The 21,215-nt window shown below is 43.9% G+C and overlaps 1 protein-coding gene across 1 annotated transcript; it reads left to right on the plus strand.

Moving 5' to 3' along the window:
• Nucleotides 1-260: 260 nt before the first annotated feature.
• eea1 (early endosome antigen 1) lies at nucleotides 261-20,608 on the plus strand. The gene is made up of 29 exons (XM_071547302.1): nucleotides 261-373; nucleotides 3,303-3,380; nucleotides 3,531-3,643; nucleotides 4,338-4,392; nucleotides 4,501-4,566; nucleotides 4,766-4,796; nucleotides 4,883-4,987; nucleotides 5,298-5,419; nucleotides 6,168-6,323; nucleotides 7,577-7,693; nucleotides 9,489-9,827; nucleotides 10,596-10,745; nucleotides 11,284-11,403; nucleotides 12,308-12,511; nucleotides 12,775-12,975; nucleotides 13,138-13,251; nucleotides 13,486-13,641; nucleotides 13,875-14,014; nucleotides 14,210-14,540; nucleotides 14,694-14,786; nucleotides 14,883-15,077; nucleotides 15,245-15,427; nucleotides 15,873-16,058; nucleotides 16,151-16,282; nucleotides 16,594-16,779; nucleotides 16,963-17,201; nucleotides 17,972-18,092; nucleotides 18,278-18,376; nucleotides 18,568-20,608. The coding sequence occupies exons 1-29, from the start codon at nucleotides 350-352 to the stop codon at nucleotides 18,688-18,690; spliced, it is 4,179 nt and encodes a 1,392-aa protein (XP_071403403.1). The 5' UTR covers nucleotides 261-349; the 3' UTR covers nucleotides 18,691-20,608.
• The last annotated feature ends 607 nt before the right edge of the window (nucleotides 20,609-21,215 follow it).

Consider the following 21,215-nt stretch of genomic DNA (forward strand, 5'->3'; position numbering starts at 1 on the left):
AATATCACTCATTTTCCAATTCGTGCATGTGTGAACAAATGACTGGAATATTCTGCTCTGCATCATCATCTTGTATATAAAATATTTCAATAAAAATACATTGTTTATTGACCATCCCCAGCATCTCAGATTTTTTCCAGTTTCTCAGTGCGACATCATAACAAATGTTCTAAGTTTGTACACAGTCTTGAATATAGCCAAGTTGTGTGTGCTGCTCACCCATCCTCTCCATGACCCGCCCATTCGCTGCTGCTGCCTGAGCTTGGTCAGGTGTTCGTTGTACAGCGACGTAAACTTTCCACCTACAAAACTGATTGGATTTTGTGTCGAGACAACCACAATCAAGGCCATGCTCAGACGGATACTTCAAATGGTAAGGTTCTTGGATAAAAAAAGGCAGTATAGTGTCGCTTGTTTGTTAAACCAAAGCGATTTCCTTGGGAGACACAGGCCTATCCTTGTCTGTATTCGGAGTGGGGACGCACGTATTGGAACCCAGAGTGCCGCGGGTGGGCGGATTGTTCCATTCTAGCCAATGGGGTATCTCAAATAGGAAAACTCCGCTAACTCGTCACATCTTAGCAAACATATCGAGCGCTCCTACTGTGGGGGCGACACAGCTAGCTAGCCATCTGATGCTAACTTGGTTCGATTGATTGATGCTATTCTTGACATAAGGATGTAGTGTCTATCTATATACACAGTGGCTAATATTAGCTAACGTGCCCAGCTAGCTAGCCTTACTCAATGAATGTAACATTAACCACCTAATTTGGCTAGTTATTGTGTAATTTTATTTTATTTTTTTACAATTTTCGCTGTGTATAATTCATCGTTCACTATTGACTTGCTAACGTTGACGTTAGCCACAGGTTGACCGTATTGGGAAGCCTTGTCTCAGTTGGCTTATCGCAACATGGAAATAATGTCCCTTGGCTAACTTAGCTCACCCTACTGTTAATGTTGACGTATGGTAGTTTGGATAAATCACCAGACAGTCGCTAGACTCGCTACTGCAGGTAGCAATAGAGGCAAGCTAGCTATGCCCTGTACGTAGGACTACATCTACCACAGGCCATGGCTAACGGCATGACTCAAGAGACAGTAACGTTAAGGGACTTTGCGAACCACTTTGTAACCGCGGACGAAGTTAAGGTTAACTGTTAACCAGGAAATTCCACCCTAAAACACCATTCACTCAGGCCAGCGGTTGCCAAAGTGGGGTCTGGGAAAATGAGGAGTGGTTTACTTTCGTTATTATTCAACTTCCCAGAAGTTAGCATATGATTCAAAGTATGTGTTTCCCACTGTTACTTCCCCACCTAGAGATGACGTAAAAATCAAAAACCAGGAGACAGTCTTATCAAAGAGGGATTCATGGTCTAAGTTAATACACACCTGTTCTGGATATGAAAGCGTTTTGGAACCGCTAACTTCCTTTATTCCAATGGTCTTTGACATTTGAGTCAGTATATGGATTTGAACAGTCCTAAAGCTGGAAACCACAATGCCAAGATATTGATCATTGTTTTCTTGTTTCTGCAGTGTCGATTTGTGAGAGTTTATTATGTTCTCAAATCTAGACTTAACGATATGGTATTATAAAAAATATTGTGAATGGACTGTTTTTTAATGTTTCACATTTGTCTTGGCTTTTTAAACGTTTTCTGTTTGGTATCCCTATTGAAAGAATTTAGTTTCTTCCTGTGACCCAGGTTCTTTAAGACATAACCGGGTTAGGACCAACTTTTCAGAGCCGGCATACACTTCCAATACATAGTGGAAATGCACACAGGATTGGCAAAAGTACTGTCATCTGAGGACTTTTACATGAATCACATTTTATTCTATTCTTGCCTAATAGGCTTGTTTGCCAGTAATACCCCCTTGGTATGGCCAGTGTTGATATCAACTTATTATAACCTTAATATAACTTTGAAGATAATATGATATATCTCTAAAAGTAGGCTAAAGATCTCATTGATGCAAACGACTTAAATGGAATTAAATCCGTCAAAGTCAGTGTAGTATTGTTTTTTTGTATGTGGGGTGTTTGTTCGGGTCAAAGGGTGTTACGTGACGCAAATGTTCAGCCCGCCTTCAAAGTGGCAGTGTTTCTCAACTCTCCAATATGCCCTGAGATGACACTGCTCAAAGTGCTAAGTCCCCACTAGCATGCACACACACACACACACACACACATACACACAGACATGCTGACCTCATTCATTCATGCAAAGTAATGAATCACTAGCCAAAACAAATGCCTTTGATGAATGGACCACCAGTGAAATACAGTTTGCTGCAGGTTAGGTGTAAACTGTAAATGAATGAGATGTCCACTCCATATGTTTGTGCTGCAGGCCAGTGGACTGATCTGATCTGAAGTGATCCTGTCCCAGCCTACCTGAGTTTGACATTGGGGGAAACTGGTTGTATATTCATATCTATCCCCTTCCGAGCTGTGCACCGAGTTGATTTGTCATCAGTCTACCTCCCTATCCCTTGCTGTGACCTAAATAACAGGGCGCATCCTTAAATGCAACCTGGCCGATGGGCTGTCACATGACCAGATTGCACCAGGAGGGTCAGAGTAATGCATGTAAACTAAACACTCTGTGCCAGCGTGTTTCTTCTGCAGCTCCAGATTAGTAGCCCAGGCTTTATATCAAGGGATAGCTGGACGAACTGGTACCCATCATACACTGCCTACAGTAAAGATGCTTTCAAAAGGAGAATACAGCATCATTCTTGCGTAGAACTGATCATACACAAATGTTAAAGGCTACAAGTCGTACCCAGCATACCCAGTTGTTTATGTTTGAGATGAGTGAGCCATTGCAGGCCTTGGCCTCATATCTGGGAAGCCTCCTGGTGGTTTTCTCAAACCAATTAGTGTTCACTGGCTCCAACACTTGCCCAGATGCTAAGATTGTCAACAATACAAGTAAAGAGTGCGAAGGTTAGAGGTCAGAGGGCCCAGACTATAGATGTAACATTCCTGTGTCTCTGGAATGTGGAATGTCGACGTATGATAGAAAACAGAATATACAACTGCCAGGTAAAAGGTATTTTCCCACACACACCCATGTTTGCTGAAATTCTGCCACCCATCTCAGGTGCTTCTGTGATTACAATCAGTACACAAGGATAAAAATACACAGCTCCCTGGAAGATTTGTTAATCCCTGGTTTCCAAACAGATTCTATCATGCACTTGGGTTCCAAATTGTTCCAATTCCAAACAGTGTGTACAGATTGCATGTATAGTCACACTAATCCCGTCTGTTCTCTCTTCCCCAGACTCCTGGGAAAGGAGGCTCCCAGAACGCAGAGTCAGAGCAGCCCAGCGCAGACCTAAACAATGACCAGAGCTCTGAGGTAGCCCGCACGCCTGCAACAATGTTTATCCTGTTATGAACGCACTGCCACAGTGCTGTGCGGAGTTATGACAGTTGTCCTTTGAAGCTGTCTGGTCACGTAAAATACAGTGTAGCCTGTTGGTCCTCATGTTTGTGTTTCTGTATGCAGGGCTTCATCTGTCCTCAGTGCATGAAGTCTCACAACTCTGCAGAGGAGCTGTTCAAGCACTATGAGCTGTTCCATGATACTGGAGACCCCCCCTCTCACGTGGGCCCCAGCCGGTGAGATTCATCTCCCAGTTCACACATTTCATGGATTCATGGAGTTTGTCATTTATTTTGACACTAATTATAAGAAAGAGTCTGTTGTCAGACTTCACCATGCTCTTATGTCTTCTGGATAGGGCCGGGTGATTTGGACACAGTTAACATCACAATCAATCTGCCGTATATATAGCAATATCTGCGAATGTATTGTCTCTGTTGGGTGAAAACCTCTTAACTCCAAAATGCCAACTTTTTAGGAACTAAGAGAAACAGGCTTTTTTTTTTAAAGTTGAAGACAATGCATTTTTGACATTATCCATTAGGTTTTGAAAGGGTTTCATAAGCCCAAGAGGTCAGAAATTGAAAATTGAATATGAAAATCACATAGACAACAGACAAGAGGAGCGAGTATTTATAGGGCTCTGTCAGGCAGCTCCAAATCACATGCTAAATAATCAACTACTGTATGGTTCTATAAAGTAAGCTCAAACTCTGTAATTTTCAAATAATAATCCCTACTTTGTTTCAAATCACACTGTATTTGCTGTTTATCATTATCAGTATCACAATAACTTGATGTCATTATTTCATCATGATATGATTGTATTGCAAGACAGGAAACAATAATATTGAATTATTGCCCAGCTCTACATCTGGGAGAGAGTATTGCTGTGTATATTTTTGTAAATGTATCCCCTCCTGTTTCTAGGGAAGACCTTACAATGTTGAGGCAAGAAGTTCAGGACCTGCATGCTTCACTCAAGGTATGGCCATGTATATTTGAATAGTGACTGTTACAGATCTATGTAAATTGTCTATTTAAAGACTACAATTGGTGGTGTGTCTGTGTGTGTGCAATTTCTCTGTATTAGGAAGAAAGATGGTTCTCTGGAGAGCTCAAGAAGGAGCTAGACAAAGTTCAAGGACAACTGAAGCAAGTAATTCCTTTAAGATGTTTAATATGTACTGTAGTCACTCACATGCAGTGAAATCACATGAAATAAGATGGAAAGTTGGGTGGCAGAATACCAAACTAGATGCTAAAATGTGATGATGGCACCTATGCTCATTCCTACTGTTGTTGATATGGTTAAGGCTATACATATCAGTGTTCCTCTCTTTGCTTTGGATCCACAGGGCGATGGACAGATGGGCCCAGAGGATTCAGGTAGGGCAGATTACAAACCCATTTGAAAAAGATATTTCATTTGATCGTGAACTTCAATCACTAAGAGATGGTGCTCTTTTTCTCAGCTCTGGAAAGGAAGCTGAGTGAAGCGGAGACGGAAAAATTCAACATCAAGCAGATGAAAGACCTGTTTGAGCAGAAGGCTGCCCAGCTGGCCACAGAGATAGTGGGTTAGTGTGGGGCTGTGCAGGCTGGGAAACTGGGAGGCCTGTGTGTGCGGGTTGGCATCTCTTTGACAACTAGTAGTCGTTTACTAGATCACAACGCAGCCTAAACCCATCGTGTTTTATGCAGTCTTGCATCAGTTGCTGCTCATTTTTTTAAAGTTTCGTTTTAAAGCTTAAAGGTATTATAGCTTTTGAATAATGCACTGTGATGATGTTTTGGCTAAATTTAACTTTGATATCAACCAGTAAGGAATTTTCTATGTTTTCATCGGGGTATTAATAAATAGGCTTACTCAATTGTTGAACCCAACAGACATAAAGTCCCGCTATGATGAGGAGAAGGGCCTGAGGGAGGCTGCTGACCAGAGGCTTGCCAAACTGACCCAAGACCTGCAGAAAGAGAAGCAGGACAACGAGAGACTCAGCACAGAACTGGTACAACACACACACACACACACACACACACACACACACACACACACACACACACATAGCTTGCACTGGTATTTATTCTCTTCTCACTAGGCTCTATGCATACTTTGTAGTTTGTATACACCTTTCCTGAATGTTGTGCTTGGGAGTTTGAATGAAGAACGCTGAAATGACACCGTGAAATCAGCCTGGCTCTGAGCTGCTTGGTGGAAGAATCGACACAGCCCCTACCCATACAATCCCTTCACCGTTGTTATGGAAACGTGTAACAGAACTTAACCCAAAGAATTTCTATCAGAAGAACTAAACAGTACTTCAAAGTGGAGTGGAGTGGTTGTCTATAGTCACACGATTACACACACACACACTGGTGTTTATCTGTCCATTAGTGTTCTCAGTGGTTTCTGGCTTAGACTGGTTTCACACAAACGCAGATCTTGTGCTAGAAGTTCAAGGAGAGTTAACACCTTCCGTTGATGTTTCCTGTATTGCACAATGATAAATCGATAAGCATTTTTTGGGCTGGGCTGTAGGCTCAGCACCATACATTCACCCTGTGTTTTAACATATCAACATCATTGCCCTGATGTTCAACATTTTGAAGTGCACATGAGTGGAGGCGTGGCGGCTCCAGCCATCACTAGCCACACCTAGTCTTGTTTCATCTTACACCCAGATGGCCCCTCTTGACCCCACCCTGTGCTGCCCGTTCACCGCTGCTCTAACTGCGTGTCTCTGCTCTGCCCCCTAGCTGCAGCGACCGGGAGTGGAGGATGTGGAGGTGCTGCAGAAGGAGCTGGTGCAGGTGCAGACACTGATGGATAGTATGACGCGTGAGAGGGAGGAGGAGTCAGAACGCCTCAAAAGCCACTACGAGGAGCTGCAGGCTAATTACACTACCTCAGAGGTGAGCTCACCAAATAAACGCTTATCCTGCAATTCATAAAGCCGTTGTAAGTCAGACATGGTTCTGCTGTTCCCAGCTTTCACTGATGTGTTGCAACCTGTCACCCTGCCACACCCACCCTAACTCCTTTTCATCACAAACACATGTTATGCAATCATATATGAGATTATGGAGTGCTGATGTGAAATACAGTTTGTGTAATCTTAAACCCCTCTGTCATTTGCTCATGCCACCCATTCCACTTTCCTGCAAAGAACAAATCTCTAGTTTCTTATTTTAATCGTCTTAAATAGTTCTGATATACTGCATTTTTGTTAAACCAGATGGCTTCACGCCTAATTCTCAATCCCATCATGTCTGCCTGGTGCATAATTCAGCTTTACTTCCTGCATTATTGATCCCAGCAGGCTTTGGGAGAGGAGAGGAGCGAGTATTTATAGGGCTCTGTCAGGCAGCTCCAGGCTCGTGCCTCCCTCTCTGCACATCCCCGCAACTAAGCTCAAGGAAGGAGAACTTCATATTCTGACACTCTGAGAAGCCGCAATATGAATACATTTGAATACTTACGACGAGAAACTATGGGACATACAGTACACAGCTGAATTTGTAAGGACAAAAAGACTGCGACAGTTCCCCAGTCTGTAACATTACCATCCAGGTTCACTCATTGTCCATCCCTGTGATATATATATACTCCTGAAACCCCTCCTTTGTATACAATATTCTGCTTAATGCTACCATAGCAAGATGATGTGATGCTCATCAGTTTAAATTAGTGATAAATTTGTTTATGTATTCACTCAGCCAAGCAGCATCTTGCTCTGTGTAGCAGCGTCTGGCCTCGTATCTTCTATCTTGTATCATGACTTACCTGTGTCCCTGTCTCTTTCCCTCTCCCTGTTTCTTCCACTCCTCACACACTGTATCCCTCTCCAACACTCGCTCTTTCTTGAAGATTCGTAAACTGGAGGTAAAGCATGTCGTTTCAAGTCGGCCCCCGAATTTCGTTTCATTGCTTTTTAGTTCCTCTAAGTTTGAAAAGTGTTTCAGGAACGGGATTTTTTTTCCATGGTGTCTTGCATTTATATATTTCTGTTTTTGTGGGACTGAAGCCTGGTTGTCGCACCCTCCTTTATCGCTTTGTGTTCAGTTTCTTTGTGTTAGTCCTGAATGCCAAAGTGGTACAGTGTAGTTGTTTTATTGTCTACTAGATGGCCTTGCAAATGGATTCTAATGTGTCTAATATTTTGCAGATGACCATATCCCAACTGAAAGCAGAGCTGGAGAAAGGTCCCCAAGAAGCAGCCGTCTATACACAACAGATCCACCAACTGCAGAGCAATCTGAACAATTTGCAACAACAAAGCCAGGTAACACACACACACACACACACACACCGCAACCAAATAAATACCTAACTACAGTTACTTTAGTCATGTGACAGTTTTACAGTTCTGAACAGATAACCGCAAGCACAAACATGTCTGCCATGGCATCTGCCCAGCAATACACAGCAAAAGATTGTTTAGGATTTACTTTTACTACAGTAATGTTAACAAGCCTTGCCAACTGCCCTTCACCACAGAACATGCCAGCCTACTTTTTGTAAACCTTCCTCTGTTGCTCGGCATCAGCCACTATCGCAATGTCCTGCTGTCACCAGGCTATGTGAGCCTTCTTTGGCAACCTAGACATGTTGACAAAAATCACACGCAGGTCTATAATTAAACTAGCAGGGGGGAATCTCTGTGATGCCAGTCCTGTCATTTGGGGTGAAATACAATGACAGGTAACCAAGTTGATGCAATGGAGGCTGGGGGAACGGAGGGCTTTTGCTCGGGGTGTCTGCCAGAGATTAAATCCTCCCATGTGAGGCATGTCTGTCACGTTGCTCTGCAAGCCAAGTAGAATAAGAGAGGGATTATGGACCTCGATCTTCAACGGGACCCCCTTCCCCGCAACAGGATACCTTGAGACCTGATCCAGATTCTCATCTCAGGAGAAAAGAGACAAAACCGATGGAGCAAACGGGGCGGCTGTGGCTCAGGAGGTAGAGCGGGTCGTCCACTAATCATAAGGTCGGTGGTTCGATCCCCGGCTCCTCCAGTCCGCATGTCGAAGTGTCCTTGGGCAAGATACTGAACCCCAAATTGCTCCCGATGGTTGCGCCAGCACCCTGCGTGGTAGCTGGCCGCCATCGGTGTATGAATGTGTGTGAATGGGTGAATGTAGGCATTGTAAAGCGCTTTGGATAAAAGCGCTATATAAATGCAGTCCATTTACCAAACAGGGAGGGATAGAGGATCAGTACTAAGAACAGACAGGTGAACAACCAATAGGGGTTTCATTGGACCATAATGCCGGGATTAGAGATGAACGGCTCGGCAGCAAACCGTGACAGTGACATTTGAGAAGGGGGGGACAGCAACAAGGCCATGAGAAGGAGAGGGAGGAACAAAAGAGGAGGGACAGAACAGAAAGTCTCCAGAGAGCGGTTGTGAGAGGGTCATAAATGTAGGCCGGCTGCTGTGCGTGAGATTAAGAGCCAGCAGATAAAAGAGGTTTACTGTACGTCTGTGATGTCCAGCAGCCCTGTCACACTCCCTAGTTAGCAGCACCCTTCACCATTAACAACATTTTGTTCTTTATCGCCCTGCTGCCAAGTTGCAAGGGCATGTGCTGTATGCATACACCGGTATTCCAAGTCCCATGTCGTAAAACCTTCCCTTAGAAATGTCCTGCCACACCTCAACTCTGAATGTCTTTCTGAAGTGAGGTGACTGTGTTCTTTTCCATAGCTTGTATCACATGATGTGACGCCTGGTGCTGGTGCAGCTCCTGTCACACTAACACTGTGGAAGACTGTCTCCTTTAGAAATGACAAATACTTCATGTTGCAGTGTGGCTTAATTAATTACTTAGATAACTTTTTAGTACTTTCCATTTTCATCCTTTTCATGAGACCCAATGCCATCTTGAAACTTGAGAAAAAAATGATTTTACACCGTAATGTTTGTGTCTCGTGTCCCCTCACTTATTTGCCCCATTTCTATCCGTCATATGTAGAGATATGTCATTCAGATATGTCTTTCTCATAATTCTCAAACCTCTTGGCAGCCAGTGCTTATCTGACCCATGTCATCTTGTACTCTCCTCTTTTCACAGAGCCTGTCTGAAAAGCTGACACGTAAGGAGAAAGAGTATCAGGAACTAGAGGAGCGGCTCCAGGCTGAGCAGGCCGCCAAGAAGGGAATCCAGGACAGCCTGCATCAGAGGGAGCTGGAGGTTCAGGAGCTCCAGGCTAGGGCCACGGGGGCCGAGGCCTCCCTGCAGAAGGCCCAGGCGGAGCTGGGAGAGAGGGGCGAGGACGTGGCCAAGTTGAAGAGGGAGGTTTCGGAGCTGGAGGTGAAGCACGGGGAGCTGAAGGTTGAGAGGAAACAGTTACAGCAGCAGAGGGAGGAGAAGGAGAGTCAAGGTGCTCAGCAGCAGAGCGAGATCAGTCAAGTGAGTAAGACTTACAGTGTACACAAACAGACCAGTGCATGCAATACAACATGATGTATTTGATTTTATAGTTTGCTTAAATCATCAATAGAGATGGGCATTCTCACATCAAGTGGATTCACTCAGATCAGCATGATTTATTACATATAACATAACAGCAAAAGAACAAGGATCTTATGCTGCACTCACCGTGTTGAAAAGTGCAGTGTTGTAGCCTCTCCAGCACACTGGGTGGCGCTAATTGAAAACCAGTGAAGAATTTACTTCTGCCTATGGCTTCCACACAACTACTCAGTACATCTCAAGGCACAGTAGTGAATAACACAAACGCCACATTTTCAGGTGGATCTTTGTAATATATAATGTAATGTAATATCATTTATCATGGAAGATACTGACTTTTTTCTGATGGTATGGATTATTAAATTGAGTGGAAGGATTGAATGAAACCAATTGTTTCTTGACTGAATTCTGAAATTTGGAAACACATAGCATGAAATTCCTCCATTTTGTAAATCATGGCTACAAAGATGGTGAGTGTACTACGACCGCCTTATTGTAAAGTTAAATTTATCTTGTGAACATGATTTTACACCAATTTAGAAAGTCAAAAATAAATGATCCAAATATTGGACAATTAGATTAATGTGTTAAATAACAGTCAGGTCAACGTTTGAGGTATCCATTTCTCATTAACCAAAAGATTAATTGTGCAAATATGTACCGTGTTTGTCATCTCTCAATCGTCATCTCTCTCTCCACCCCTAGCTGCACGCTAAGCTGCTGGAGGCGGAGAGGCAGCTGGGCGAGGTGCAGGGCCGTCTGAAGGAGCAGAGGCAACTGTCTGGGGAGAAACTGAAGGACCGTGAGCAGCAAGGGGCCGACCTCCAGCTCAAACTGTCCCGCACTGAGGAGCAGGTAGGCATTTAGATCAAACTTTAATGATCCTCGTGGGGAAATTGGGTCATTGCAATAGCTGAAAATAGGATATGCTGTAGATAAGAAGAAGAACATAAAAACAAATAATTTCAGAAATGTGATGATAAAAAAAAGAGAAGACATGCAGTCAATATTCTGTGCTGGTGAGATTAAAACATATACAAACATCTCACCGAGAGAGAGAGAGAGAGAGAGAGAGAGAGAGAGCTCAGTTTACCCACCTTTTTATTTGTAGAATAGAGGCTGACATACATGTAAATCTTTATGCCATACATTCGTAGTATACATCACATGCACATGGCATCAAACTAATGTAAGTTATATGATTGAGGATATGGTCTTTTAAGGATAAAAGCAAAAATTATGTCACTACACTGCTACCTCTAGAGAGAGAGAAGGAGATTTCACTTTGTAAAAAATTCAGAAATTCAATTTCAAGAATCACACATAAATTCTATCCACATTACTCAATTCAGCCAAATTTCAGTCCATGTTTTTCTGTATGTTGTTGCTCCAGTTGAAGGAGAGCGGCAGTAAGAACACAGACCTGCAGCACCAGCTGGAGAAGGCCAAGCAGCAGCACCAGGAGCTACAGGTGCTGCAGCAGAACACCAATGGCAAACTCCGGGAGGCACAGGTACTGCAACAGGAGAAGCCTCACAGCTTCATGAAGAACAGCATTGTCAGCAATATAATGAAGCAGTAAACAGTGAGGTTGTGCTGTACAATCACTTTTAAAACAACCAAGAGGCGTTGTTTGACATGACATGAAGCGTACTCACATATCCCTGTAACAGAAAAAGAAAGAACACAGATATTCCAGAAATGTTTTAGTTTTAATCAGTAATGTTGTGTGATGATAATAATTAAAGGGCCTTAAGTAATCTAAACCTTTTATCGACCTCAGAGCAGAGATCCAACAAAATCGTTGAGTGAAGTGGTATCGCAATGCAAAATATTGTAATGATAATACTGTTTTGTCATTTGCTTTTGGCTTGAGAACTAAGTGTCTGCAGCTCACTCACTCATAGTACCGTCATTGAGCAGTTAGGGGCAGGAAAGTGAGTTTTGAAAGCCATAAAACTCAACACCTGGCAGAGTAATCATTGAGTCACTGGTATCGATCAACAACCTTGTCAACTCCCTGCAGATATATTATGATCATTTTGTGCTATAGGGCAGTAAAATCGTGCTTACTGCACCTTTTAAATGTTATTTAACAGTAGCTAAACGAAGTGGTTGCTAAGCGACACCGTAAGTACTGGTATGAGTGGGGATTTTCGGTCATTGCATTAATATTTAAATGAACTGTTATGCAGTCGCTGGAAGTTTACTGAGTATTTTACGATTGCTTAACCTGACTCATCCAATCAGAACTTGGGAGCAGAACTGTCCATTTGGTAACTTCAGTGTAGTTTCTGATTTATACTTCATGCAGAACATAAAACCCCAACATAAAACAACTGTCCTCAAAATGAAAACACCTGGCAGAATGCGTCATGTAATCCTTCTGCTATGCTGGCTTGCCTTTTCTGCTTCAGAATGACTTGGAGCAGGTGCTGCGTCAGATTGGGGATAAGGACCAGAAGATCCAGAACCTGGAGGCTCTGCTGCAGAAGAGTAAGGACATTGTGAGCCAGCTGGAGGCGGAGAGAGAAGACCTGTGTGCCAAGATCCAGGCTGGGGAGGGAGAGACGGCAGTGCTCAACCAGCTAAAAGAGAAAAACCACACACTACAAGAACAGGTGGATGCAGACACACACACAGACACACACACTCCACTCAGAAGTCCACTGCCATGTTGTAGGAATGCAGACTCACTCTGATATTATAGTGCAAAGGACTACATGCATATGCACACACATACACACAGACAAAGACATGTACTGTCACAGCTTAAAACTGCAGTGGAAAATGTGAAAAAGTAGCATCATGAAGGCTGCTAGTATATGGAACAATCAGTCATAATGTGAGTTTATAACCTATTCTGTATATGGGGGATTTAAAGGTGACCCACTTGACAGACAAGCTGAAGAACCAATCAGAGAGCCACAAGCAGGCCCAGGATAACCTCCACGAGCAGGTCCAGGAGCAGAAGACCCTGCTGCGTTCGGCCCAGGACCGAGCCCAGACCCTGGAGACCTCCGTCACTGAACTCACCACCCAGCTCACAGACAGCAAGGAGAAGGTGGCCCAGCTGGACACTCAGGTAACCCTGTGAACAGCATGTATGAATGGCATATATTGAATGAGTTAGTGGTGTAATTGATAATATTCATTTGCATGTTTTCATAGACTATAAGATCTGATCCAAACATATTGTCCTACAGAGAACAGTTATTTTTTTAACAATGAGAATGACAATCTTTAGCTGAAGGCCAAGACAGAGATGTTGCTGTCAGCGGAAGCAGCCAAGGCTGCTCAGCGAGCCGACCTGGAGAACCACCTGGAGACCGCCCAGCATGCACTACAGGACAAGCAGCAGGTCAGCGTCCTCTCAGGGCTACTGATGTTGAAATTTGACTAAAATATGGCACAGAGCCCCTTGTTATCCGCCATGTTTCTGAAGATTTTGAATTATTTCTGAATAAGAAGACTTAACCTGGTTTGCAAAGATCTGTGCAACAGGTGATTGATTCATTGTGTTGCGTTGTCTTCCCTTTCCTCCTCTCTTCTCCTCTTCTCTCCTCTTTCGTATCCTGCTCCCTCTCCTGTGTAGGAGCTGAGTAAAACTCTGAAGAAGTTTGAGGAGCAGGCCCAGAGGCTACAGGAGAGACAGGAGCAGTGCATCCAGTTGGAAACCGGTCTGAAGGAATGCAAAGACAAACTACTGACCTCAGAACAGTGTATAGAGCAGTTGGAGGGGCTCAATAAGGTTGGTGTTGAGTCTTTGGTGTGAAAGTACTTGACAATGTACTGTAAGAGCATGTTTCTACATAACCTTACTTTGTATGCACTGTGTATCCAAGTCTAAACAAGGCATTATGGCCAAATTAGGATCATTTTACAAAGGTCAAGATGAAAGGCTTACGAGTAGCCTGTTTCTCATGCCCTGAGTATATATGTTTGTGTTTTCTTAAATGAGTCTGGTGTGTTAATCTGTTACAGAAATTGGAGTCCCAGGTGGTAGAGGTGCAGGCCACACGGGACCAGGTGCAGCAGGAAGTGCAGAAGCTCCAGAAAGAGGGGTCAGAGGTTAAGAGGAAGGTCAAGGAAGTGGAGCGCCTGCTGAAAACTGAGAAAGCGGGGTGAGATACAGTATACTCGGCCATCAATTTTGTTAAATATCTGACAAAGACTTGCAAGTAAATAAATTGCTTATGTGACTGAGTCAAGATTTGAGTGATGGCGCAACCATGTACCAATATTTTGTTTTCTTGTTTGTTCCACTACATTATAATGAATTACTCCTAACTTACCATACATGTCCCTCCATTGTTAAGGGTTACAACACTACAAGAGGAACTGAAGAAAAAGGCGGGAACTTTGACTGACAGCCAGCAGCAGCTGGAGCGCTGTGAGCAGGAGAAATCTGCTCTGCAGGTTAACCTGGACAAGGTGACCCAGGAGGGGCAGGCGCGGCAGGCAGAGCTGGACAGGAAGGTCCAGGGCTTGGCAACAGACTTACTAAAAGCCCAACAGGAAAAAGACACTCAAGGGAAGGAGCTTGCCTCTACTCAAGGAAGCCTAGCCAAGGCCAACAAGGCACTGAAAGAGAGTCAAAGCCAACTGGACAAGGAGAGGAAGAGCCATAAGGCCGCCATGGAGGAGAAGGTAGGTTCAATGAGCTGCAGTCTGGTTCAGGTTCAGCTGAGATCAGTACAGTCCTACAATATATTGGGACATCTTAGCTACATAAGTACAACTCCAGTGCAGCTCTCATCTGTTATTTATACTACATATAATCTATCTTACTACACTCCTCAGGAAAAGTCTAATGAGAAGGCCAGACAGGAGAGCAATGAGGCCATCACCAAGGCAATGAAAGAAGCTAAAGCGCAGATGGAGCAGATGAGAGAGGTAAGGATATAAAAAAATAAAAATAAAAAAAAGGAATGAAGCATTACTGTGACAAATGGAACATATTAAAATCTGGTGTGTGTCTGAAAATGTCAGGCAGAGAAAAGGTTAAAGACGCAGCTGGCTACGTTAGAAGAGCAGCACTCGAAGACTCAAGAGGCACTGAAAGAGAAGGAGAACGGCATGCAGAAGCTGCAGGCACAGCTGAAGACAGCCCAGGGGTCCTTCGAACAGGAGAAGAAGAAGCTGGGGAGCCAAGTGACAGAGTTACAGGAAGTCAATGTCAAGAAGGCAAGCAGCATTTCCACCTATTACATACATCGACAGATTACATCATGCATACTGTAGCTACTGTTATCATACTAACCAATTACCAATATTAACAGTAGTTCCCATCTGCCAAGTACTTTCTATTATGCTCATGCCTGTGTGTGTGTGTGTGTTGCTCTCCTCTCCAGGCTGAAGAGGAGAGCAGGCTGAAGGCGCAGGTGTCGGGTCTGGGCCAGGAGCTAGCGTCTGCGAAGAGCCAGACAGCAGAGCTGCAGAAGGCCTTAGAGCAGAGCCAGGGCGGCCTCACCAAGCTGCAGTCTGACTACTACGGCAAGGAGTCCGAGGCCTCTGCACTGCGTCAGGACCTCAAGGTCAGTTTATTTGGGGATGGGGTGGGGGTGGGGGTGGGGGTGGGGGTGGAGGTGGGGGTTGGGGTGAGGGCTGATAATGGTGTAAATTAAAAATATGTTATATTGACTGTTGAGTTCATTGGGCATATTATATGATGTGGTAAAGGTTGTATATCAAGTATGTATACGACGTAGTATAGGATGTATATGATGTGTGTATATATATATATGTAGTATGTGTATATATATATATATATATATATATATGTGTATATATATATATATGTAGTATGTGTATATATATATATATATATATTTATGTATATAAATATTTATTCTTAAACACCAGTCTGCCATATATATATATATATATATATATATGGCAGACTGGTGTTAAAGAATAAATATTTGTCTCCCTGCCCTCCTAGCCAGTGAATGACTGTATGCGACCTCTCTCTCACTGTAGATGTCAGAGGAGAAGCTGAGCGTGGCCCAGGAGGAGCTGGCTGCTAACCGGACCCATCAGACAGGCTTGGAGGCTCAGCTTCAGGAACTGAAGACGGGCCGGGCCACTTTGGAGCAGGAGCTGGCCAAACGGGACCAGAGGCTCCAAAAGCAGGACCAGGCCCTGAAGGAGCTACAGAAGCAACAGGTCAGGCCGTGACTGACACAGACACACACTTGCATGACATGATGTATGATGTGACTGAGTTCATGTCTCCTAAATTGTCTCTACTCACCCAGGGTCTAGCTAAGGAGGCGCTGGACAAGGAGAAGGGCAAAGCAGAGGAGCTGAACAAAGCCAAGAGCGCTCTGGAAAAGAACAGCACCAGACTGACTTCTGAGCTCAAAGCACTAGCAGAGAAGAGTGAGAAGGTCAGTTGCTTTTTTAATAACCTTGCAGATGCGAGACACGTTGTTTTCTCTCCGAATTTTATTTTTAAAGGAAAAAGAAGTCAATTGAATGAGTTTTTAGGTGCGATTAACATATCATTTATGGACATTGTTTACTCCTGAAGTCACCAGCACTTAAAAAGAAACACACAGCTGTGCACAGGTTACATACACAGTTTGGATAACTGAATATTTTCCGATCCCGCTTAAAGAAGAAAGCATTCTCTTACATGCTCTGCTATTAATTGTGAGCCAACTATTACGCATGCAGTTACATATCTGTTGCTTTTCAGGAACTGGGTGAGTTGCGGGAAGCCAAACAGCTGTTGATCCAGCAGAAACTGGAGGTGCAGGGCCAGGTGGAGGCAGCACAGGCTGCACTGGAGAAGGAGCAGAAAGACCACCAGGCCACCAGGGACAGCGTGGCTCAGAGAGAGGAGCAGCTCCATGCCAAAACCAAGGAGGTCCAGGCTCAGCTGGTAGGCTCACCCACCAAATCCACTGAAAACCACCAGCGCAAAATGTTTCCATGTAATGCTGTCTCCATCCATGAGTATTCTGCTATCATTTCTGTTCGCTGTGTTTGAATTAGTGGATTAAATATCAGTCACTCCCCTCTCAAAGATTCATTATGTGAAATTGTCCATGCCTTGCTCCCGAAGGCGGCAGAGAAGCGAGCCAAAGAGGAGCAGGTGAAGCGTGGGGAGGAGGCGGAGGCTAAGATGGGTGTGCAGGTGACGGCTCTGAATGAGAATGTGGCTACGCTGAAGAGAGAGTGGCAGGGCAGCCAGCGGCGGGTCAGCGAGCTGGAGAAACAGACAGACGAGCTGCGGGGGGAGATTGCTGTGCTGGAGGCCACTGTCCAGAACAACCAGGACGAGAGACGGGCTCTACTGGAGAGGTGTGTGTGTGTGTGTGTGTGTGTGTCAGTCATCAGCATGTTTGCTTATACGTGCTCAAATGCATGATGAGCCGGCCATGTGCAGAATAATTTCTGTGCTTATATTTTCTCCCTTTATCAACATATCACCCTGCACAGTAATAAATCCCTCATTACTTGAGAAAGATAAAATATGCCTTGAACTGTTTTTGAATGGTTGAGTGGCCTTGAAGGTTGTGTAAAAGAAAATGAGGTCAGCCGGAGTATTGTCAAGCCTGTAAGTATGATCATTTTAAGCCCTTGATTTTGAAAATAGAATTTGCTGAAAAGTCCTTGAATTATTTGATGTCTTAACAAGTGCGCTCGTGCTTCATAGGTGCTTGGGTGGAGTGGTGGGATGGGGGTTCATGCAGTGGTTACACCAAAGTGGTGTGGTAGCACAGTGTTATTGTAACTATGAGAATCACTGAACAAACTGTTGACCACTGTAGTTAGACAATCGCCAAGCTACTTCCTGGTATGTGGATGTACAGTGCACCAACCCAGAACTGGCTCCTGCTTGTTTAACTTCTACCATATTGCCTGGTGTACGAGTGCACGTTTCATTTCCCTTATGTAGGGCTCTGTGCAGCTTAAAGAGTGCATACTGTAATTCCTCAAAGCAATGCACATTGCAAAAAACCTTGCAAACCAACCAACCAACATACCAACAAACACACAGTGCCCGGTGCTCCTGAGCATCTAATACATGTGGGCACCCAAGTCAACATTGTTCTGTGGTTGTGTTTTAGGTGCGTGAAGGGTGAGGGTGAAATGGAGAAACTGCAGGCCAAGGTGGTGGAAATGAGGAGGAAGCTGGATGACACGACAGCAGCCATGCAAGAGCTGGGCAGAGAGAACCAGTCGCTGCAGGTCAGACATCTTGTTGGAGGAACATAGTGTGTTTAACAGACCATGAACAGTAAAAAGCCATTTACAGTACAGACACCTCTGGCAGTGATGTACTCAACAGCTTGTCTCAGAGACTCTTGTTGCAGGTACACATACATTAAGGCAGATGCTCTGATTGTAACTCTTGTTGCTGTTCTCGCCTCTAGATCAAGCAGTCACAGTCTCTGACCAGGAAGTGGACAGAGGATAACGAGGTGCAGAACTGCATGGCCTGTGGGAAGGGCTTTTCTGTCACTGTCAGGAAGGTAAGCTTTTGGACGGCTTCAGGGTCGATGTTTACAAGCAATGGGATGCACCAGTCACACACAACCAGAACCATTCAGAACATTTGGTCAGTACAAGTCACAGACCCGCAGGTTTAATAATTATACTACCTGTCTAGCTAGTTAACACACTCTCTGACTGACTCTCTCTCTCCCCTCCGGTGAACATCCAGCACCATTGCAGACATTGTGGAAACATTTTCTGCGCCGAGTGTTCGGCTAAGAATGCCCTCACCCCCTCCTCCAAGAAGCCAGTGCGGGTCTGTGAGACGTGCTTCGAGGATCTCCAGGGCTGATTTCCCTCTCACTCCTTTACCCCTACCCTCCCTCCCTCCCTCCCCTTCCCCTCCACCAAGACCCCCACCCCCACCCCCCTCCAACGGGCAGAAGAAGGCGTGTCTTGTCGATTTCAATGTGCACTATAACGGACAGACCCGGTGGAAAGACGCCTATCTTCCTGTGACTACAGTAGTTCAGTTGTGGCTCTGGTGTGGGCGGGGCATGGGGTTTTGGAGGCATCAGTCTGGGAACCAACGGTCCTCTCACAGCGAAACAGGACGAAACAAGGGGTTTTACTGAGGAGACACACCAGAGCCACGTGACGGGATAGGGCGGGATGGGACGGGATAGGGCGGGACAGTCCGTATCTGTTTTGTGCCTTTGCTACTCCTGTGGACTGCCAGAGAGCGGAGACAGGGAAAGCTGAACAGCACCATCCATCTCCTCACATCCACATTCGGACCTCCATCTTGATTTGGCATCATTAGCGTTAGCGAGGTAGCTGGCCGTAAGTGTTCGGCGTACAAGGTTTGACATCAGTTGTCCGGAGGTCTCAGGCAGAGAATGACACTGAAAGTGTTTTGGAAGTAAATATTGTAATAGTGGATGTAGTAGTGATGTTGAGAGTCATTGCTGCCCTACAAAGGTAAATGCTAAAAACTGTTTATTTTGTAAAAAATACAAAAAACACAAAAACAAAAATCCTGACTGGCTTATATGGCATATGTGTTATGTTTAACTCTCCTGAATCTATCCTCTTCCTAAATAAGAAATGTAAAAGATCAATTTTATAGCAACTTAAAAAAAATACAAGTAAAACCAATTAACAAGTAAGTACTGCTTTTGCCTTTTTACCACAACCATTTTTACAGCTGCTTTCTTTTCAAGGTACTCTGCAATTCTAGATTGCTGACCAGCTGTGGAAACATTATTTGCATATGATTATTGAATATTTTGTTGAAAACAAGTTGAAAACATATTTAGTATACTGTATAATATACATTTTACACATAACACATGAACACTAAGGTCAGATTATGTTTTTGAGGAAGCTACTTCAACACAAACAAAATATGATGTATGCTTAAACAGAATTTCTCCAGCATATAAACATACTGTATACAGTGAGCTGGGCCAGCACATAGACTAACAAGGCTTGCTAGCTTGTCAGTTGAAGTTATAATTGCATGTTTGGGGGCAGGATTTAAAATATGTAAAAAGTAAATAATTTGTTCAAGAAATATGTGAAAATTCAACTTTATTCAGCTTCTGATTGGTGAAGTACACTAGATACTAGTGTTTGGCAATATTGTGTTGTATTGATACAAAGCCAAAGTGAAGTACCTAACTTTGGGGTGATTTTAAGGAACAAAGGTCATGATTTGGGGTTATAATTCTTCAACAGTATAAATTTGACCACATAGCAGTCCATCAGATATTGTTATTGATTTGTGTTCCAACTATTTTCTGGACAGGACAGGAGATCAAGCCTGACGCCAAAGCAGTTACTGCAGGTTACCTTTGTACGGCAGAGTGGTTGTGTATTTGTTGAAAAGTTAAGTATTCAGCCTATTTCATGACCAAAGAATGTCTGCAGGAGGAACATAGGCAAGACGATAGCCTTGAGTCTCTTTCATATTAATTTCAGCATTTTTTTAAAGGAGTCTGTTTGAAAGCTTTTGAGTTTTAAATCACAAGGTCCTACATTTTATCATGAACACAGGCATGTATGAAGATTTGACAGGTTTTTATGTATAGTTGATTTTGTTGTTGCCGTGCTACATTTCTACAAAATGGAATGACTTTTTTTTTTTTTTTTGCATCTTAATTTCTACAAATCGTGGTGCTTTTCGCAGTCTGATAATGCAGCCATGAAAGGTGCTTGCATGTTCAGTTTTTTTTGTTTGTTTTTGTTTTCCTGCTGCCTGTCTCCACTCAACAGCATCGACTACTGCTGGAGCTGTGTGTGCTCTGCTTTCAAGCAATAACTGTGGCTGTGTGTGACGTGGCTGTAACAAGAGTGTGTGTTTTGGTGTAGTAACTGGATGTGTGTGCAGTAGGGCTGCTGTGTCGTCTGCCTGTACAGCTCCTAGATGTATGTTGGCTGCTCAAAAACCTCAGTATCTCTCTCGCACACTCTTCGGGGATGTCAATGCTGATTTCAAGTGCAGCGGTTACTGTAGGTTCTCTGTACAACCTGTACGGCCTGTCTGTAACTGAGAACACTGTAGAAGTTGATTCCTTCTTTGTATAATTTATGTTTGCTGTCACATTAATGAGATACTGGTAAGATCTTTTGTGCAATTGTCTAACGACTGGAGTAGGCTATAAAACTGTAAGCCGAGTGACAATGCGGGCTGTTCAGTTCAGAGTGGCTTGTTTAGGACTTTGAGGCTTGTCAACTCTTTATCCTTGTATGCTCTGTAGAGAAGAATGTCCATCTCAGTTGCAAGCTTTCACAAGAACACCAGTTACTTTCTGCGTTGCATTGATTTTGTTATGTCTACCTCAAATTGGCACACAAAAGGCACTATTTCTAAAC

The sequence above is a fragment of the Centroberyx affinis genome, unplaced genomic scaffold (assembly GCF_046629955.1).
Source record: "Centroberyx affinis isolate AG114_WGS23_722 - 3 ecotype Tasmania unplaced genomic scaffold, CSIRO-AGI_Caff_v1 ptg005786l_1, whole genome shotgun sequence".
Classification (NCBI taxonomy): Eukaryota; Metazoa; Chordata; class Actinopteri; order Beryciformes; family Berycidae; genus Centroberyx; species Centroberyx affinis.

Bases quoted from the DNA above. Each gene is read 5' to 3' on its own strand.
- eea1 (XM_071547302.1), top strand. From the start codon at position 350: ATGCTCAGACGGATACTTCAAATG. The intron at 5,420-6,167 runs GTACAACACACA...TCTGCCCCCTAG, and splicing joins AGAGACTCAGCACAGAACTG to CTGCAGCGACCGGGAGTGGA. The intron at 12,512-12,774 runs GTGGATGCAGAC...GGGGATTTAAAG, and splicing joins ACCACACACTACAAGAACAG to GTGACCCACTTGACAGACAA.